We start from the raw sequence: 4,856 nt of genomic DNA, 5'->3' as shown, positions 1-4,856 counted from the left end.
GGTCAAACCAATAATATACTGACAAGTTGGCTCCAATAAAAATAATTCAAGAATCAACCATAATTAGTTGATGAGAAAGTTGGCTTTTAATGCATTTAAAGTTAGTTGAGTTGCTGCCAGGGTTACCATACTTTTTGGTTAACAAGTTTCTTCATACTCATACTGACAAACCGATTGCTTATAAATTTTCAGTTAGCCGTAAAACCGGTTTCTCCAAAAGCCAACTTTTTATAAACAATATTTATGTATAAACATACATACATACATATGTACCCTGCCAACAATTTTGTAGTCGACTACGAGAAAAATTCACTTCTAGTTTACATAATTTTATGGATACCGGTGTTATTATTAGTTCCCCTGCAGATACATCATAACTTGTTTTAAAGCGAAATGTAATTTAGATAACTAGTAGTTAAATTTTAAATATATTTAATTTAAATGTAATTATTTACAGTACGTGCTCGATTTGCGCAAGGAAATCGGGGCAATTTGCGAAATGTTGCAATAATCGACCACTAAAATCCCATACAATTTCATATAATTCTTAAACAAAAACAAGCAATTAATTGATGTTTAAGTAAATATATTTCTTATTAAAATAATTTTATATTTGCTATCATAACTTTGGCCGGTATACACAATTCTGTTTTTTAGGTGCCTATGACTGGTCAAATAATTTTAAATTACACTGACTGAAAAACAAAATTAATGAAAATAAAATAAATCAAAAACATATTTCTAAATAATGTTTCTTTTGCAATAAAAAAGTTAAAGTTGCACTTATCGCGACCATTTTTTGTAAAAAGTTTCTATTATAAAGACTGTAATGTTAAAAATTAGGCTGTTGGGCAAATCGGTCAGCTGCAATAATAGGTAGTTGCACAAATCGAGCCCGCACTGTAATACAGTAGGGCATACAAAAGAAAACTATTACTTGACTTTTCTGCAACTAACTTTAAGTTAGTTAATAAAGAGTTACCTTTAAGCTAATTTTTTAGTAACTAACTTTAAGCTAGTTGAAAAGTCATGCAGAGTCGGACAATTGACTACTGCGTCATCAGTTGGCTCCATTAAAAATAATCCAAGAATCAACCACAACTAGTTGATGAAAAAGTCGGCTTTTAATGCATTTAAAGTTAGTTGAGTTGCTGGCAGGGTATATACTTTAGGTGTTTTTATAATTATAACTTTTTTCACAATAGTTCGATGCTTTTCTATCAAAAATCTCTAATAGGGTTATTTGTAGTCATTATGAATATAACTTGACACATTCCAACAAACTTTATTAAAATTGGACCAGCGTAGTTTCGATAAAATCTCTAATCTTAGCTGTATTGTATTCTCGTAAAAAAACATTTGACAACATACCGCTTATTAATGGAAATATTTTTTTATTATTATTGAAAGTCTTGTTTATCATCAAAAATAATGCCTAAAAAATTAGATCGTTAATTAGTATTTTGTACCTGGTGCATATTCTGTATTGGTGTTAGATCTTGTAGACTTTCTCTAACCATTTCATGCCGCTGACGTTGACGCTTGTATGTGGTCTTGGACGGCTTTGTTTGTTTTTTATTCGCTTTGGGGCTGTCCTTCTTTAAGCCGTTACAAGCATCCTTTACAGGAAGGTACACAATATGTTTACCGACACATACATTCGTTAATGATTTCGGTTGTAACTGTGCCAATGAGTGCTTTGTCATAGACGATTTAAAGCAATTGTCATCAGAAGTTTTAGTGACCACAGATAGTGCTGTGTCATTTGTTTTCGATTTGTGCAGGACCCAATTGTCATTATGATAGCTAGTTAACTTAGTTAATGTTTTATATAGATCACAATCTGGTTGATGACTTTTTGAGTCGGCAGAAAATGAGTCACCAAAAATAGTTTGAAGATGGTAACTATTGCGTTTGTTGGTTGCTTTTGCAGCACAGGTACATTTACTGTTGATACGTGAGTCTACTATGTTTTTACCCAAGTGAGTTTTAAATTTTTGTAAACTGTTAAAGCCCGGTACCAACCAGCAGTTAGTAGCCTTTAAACTATTTTCCTGTTCCATGTAATTCATTGAAGTTTTTTGGCATTGTAAATGAACGTCTCGGGGCAAAGATAAACTAAAAATGTGCAACGAATTTGGATGCTTATGACTTTCTATATTTATGTTATCAGACAATTTTGTGTTTTTGCATTTCTGTTCTAAGTCATCCTGGTCTTCGTCGTCATCGTCATCAAGATCTTGCTGGGGTGTCCAATTATTTGTTGCTAAGGTTGGTGCGTTGTCCTTGGGTTTAGTTGTAAGACAAATAGGCGATTCGATTACATGGCTATTTTGCGCATTTTTAGGTTTGGAACGTTCATGCTGCAAACGTTGTTGTTCCTCCAAAAGATTGCGCCAAGCAGCAGCTGGACTAAAACTAGGTGTTTCAGGTTGCCTTCTAGGGAGGGTGGGTCGAACATGAACTAGTATACCATTGTCCACAATTTCTTCTTCGATGTTGTGATTTAATAGCACTATATTGTCATCTTCACCAGACTTTTCATCATTTCTACATGGTACCTTTTGAGTGATATCTGAATTTACGTTTTTTTTTGTTGTTTCCATGCCAAAATAAAATGTACGATTCAGCTGAGGTATACGTGATTGTTGAGTTTTATTTTTTCTTTCATTTAATAATGTTGGGCTTTCTGTTTCGCTCTCGTGCTTCACTTTCAATCTTATATCACTGTTTACATTCAAATTATTTGACTCTTGTGGTCGAGTTCTTTCCTCGTTTTTTTTTATTTCTCGTGGACAGTTCTTATCTGAACAGTAAGTATTTGTGGTGGTACTATGTATTTTATTTGAAATGAAATTGGCATGTTGCCTTGTAAGCTTTTCAATAACAGTTTCAACTACATTTCTATGTGTATTTGCTTCAAATTTATTGCTAACCTGCTGAGTTGAAAGACCTCCTTGCTTATGTATGTTCTGCTTTTGAATAGAATTCCTTCTTCTATCAGTGTAATATTCAGTATTCTCTTTTTGTCTTAATAGCACTGCATCAAAACTTTTCTCTCTTCGGTATGGTAATTTGCTAGCGTAACTCAAATTAGACTGATGATTTGGCATTGTAGAATTAATTGATGTTCGTGTATTAGATCCACGTTTTATGAGTGTTGTCTGTTGTTGTGGTTTACGGTTATGTGGCTGCTGCTGTTGCACTATTTGCATATTGCTATTTGTTGCATATATTCGGGGTTTAGCTAGAGAAGTGTTCTTTAAGTCGGCCGCTACATTTGCGGGAACAAGCCCAGAAGTAGTTTTCGTCGGAGCTGGTGGGGCTTTTCGTTTCTTGTTGTACTTATTAACTTTTAACGTAGACGCCGTAGGTGTACTTTTTACGATTTGTGGGTAAGGATTGTTACAATCGTCCAAATTCTTTGAAATATTTTCTTGAGATTTAGTTCTATTGTAACCAACATGTAATAGTGTTTGTGAGCGTCGGAATTCTGCTATTGGTGGGGCGGATTTCCGATGAGATATTGACTCGTTCTGACCATCAAGAATAAGTGTATGACAACGTCTCATCGGTTGAAATGCTGCAGGTTGATCCCTGTCACGATCCAAAGCTGAAATAGCAGTTCTTTCTTCTAATTGTTCTTTGGCGCGGAAGCTTATTGTACCACCCGCCTGTAAAATAGCACCGTTCGTTGTAGCTCTAAGCTTAAGGTTTTCTGTAGGTTTCGGCAAAACTTTACAATCATTTAAATTTCTACCGTTAGACCATTCTCCTAATATCACTTGGTTATGTTTATTTTTTGTCTCTCCTGTTGTTCGTCTTAAATATTGCTGAGTATAATAAGAATTCAATTCACTATCGACACATTCACTGTGTAAATTATGTGCACTTCCCGTATTTCCCATAACTAAAGGAAAGAAAGCTGTAAATAGAATAACAAAAATTGATTTTTAAATTAGTAAAGCCGAAAAATATCAAAGTCAACACAGAAAACTAATGGGAATAATTTTGATTAAATTGATAAAGACAACCAAATTAAGAAAATTTTATAGGTGTCAAAAAAATTTTTACTTACACGCAGAGAAAACATGGTTCGATATAGTTAGGGAAACTATTAAACTAACCAAACAATTGTTATTTTTATCATCAATAGTTATTGTAAATGTTTATATGTTTATGACAATTATAAATTTGAGAATGATTCACTGAAAAATAATTATTTTTACAACAAATATTTAATCATAACTATACAAACATATATTACTTAGAACCATTTAAACTTTTACATAACAATGAAATGATAAGTTTTTACACGTTTAACCATACAATGTTTTAGATATAAGCAAAATATGTTTACTTTTAAAAGTATTTTGGTATCGGCATTTTTACATTAAATCTTTAATTTATCTATACTACTTAGATCGGATTAAATAAAGTGTTGAATAAACAAAGTATTAAAACAATTGAGAAAAAAATTCTAATAATATAATTGTAGACAAAAGTATTAAATTTAAAATAAATATGAAATATTGTGCATAAAAAATTAATAATTTTAAATGTCACAAAAAAAATTATTAGCATTAATATTATACTAAAGTACATAAAGAGAGCTCCGCTTCCCTAAACGATATTAAATTAAAAATTCAGATTATAAAAATATGTATGCATATGTAAAATGAGTACAGATAAAAATTTTTATAATTTTTAAAATTATATGTGGCATCACTGGATTCCTTACACTTATAAAGATATTTAAAAACAAGTAAGAGTGCTATATTCGGCTGTGCCGAATCTTATATACCCTTCACCACAGTGTATTTAAAAATATCAATTCTATAAAATATTAATTTATT

The 4,856-nt window shown here is 31.7% G+C and overlaps 1 protein-coding gene across 1 annotated transcript; it reads right to left on the bottom strand.

The window, feature by feature from the left end:
- Nucleotides 1-1,451: 1,451 nt before the first annotated feature.
- LOC119612381 lies at nucleotides 1,452-4,199 on the bottom strand. Its single transcript, XM_037968187.1, has 2 exons — nucleotides 4,079-4,199; nucleotides 1,452-3,925 (listed from the first exon to the last, which is right to left on the bottom strand). Exon 2 carries the CDS (start codon nucleotides 3,906-3,908, stop codon nucleotides 1,452-1,454), a length of 2,457 nt encoding a protein of 818 aa, XP_037824115.1. The 5' UTR covers nucleotides 3,909-3,925; nucleotides 4,079-4,199.
- Between the last annotated feature and the right edge of the window lie 657 nt (nucleotides 4,200-4,856).

This window comes from Lucilia sericata, unplaced genomic scaffold (assembly GCF_015586225.1).
Source record: "Lucilia sericata isolate MDLA Ls3-8-SP2 unplaced genomic scaffold, ASM1558622v1 Contig001673F_arrow, whole genome shotgun sequence".
NCBI classification, from domain to species: domain Eukaryota; kingdom Metazoa; phylum Arthropoda; class Insecta; order Diptera; family Calliphoridae; genus Lucilia; species Lucilia sericata.
The sequence above is the reverse complement of the archived record's forward strand: the minus strand, read 5'-3'. Positions and strand labels throughout refer to the sequence as shown.

Coding starts and splice junctions, on each gene's coding strand:
- LOC119612381 (XM_037968187.1), bottom strand. CDS start 3,908: ATGGGAAATACGGGAAGTGCACATAATTTACACAGTGAATGTGTCGAT.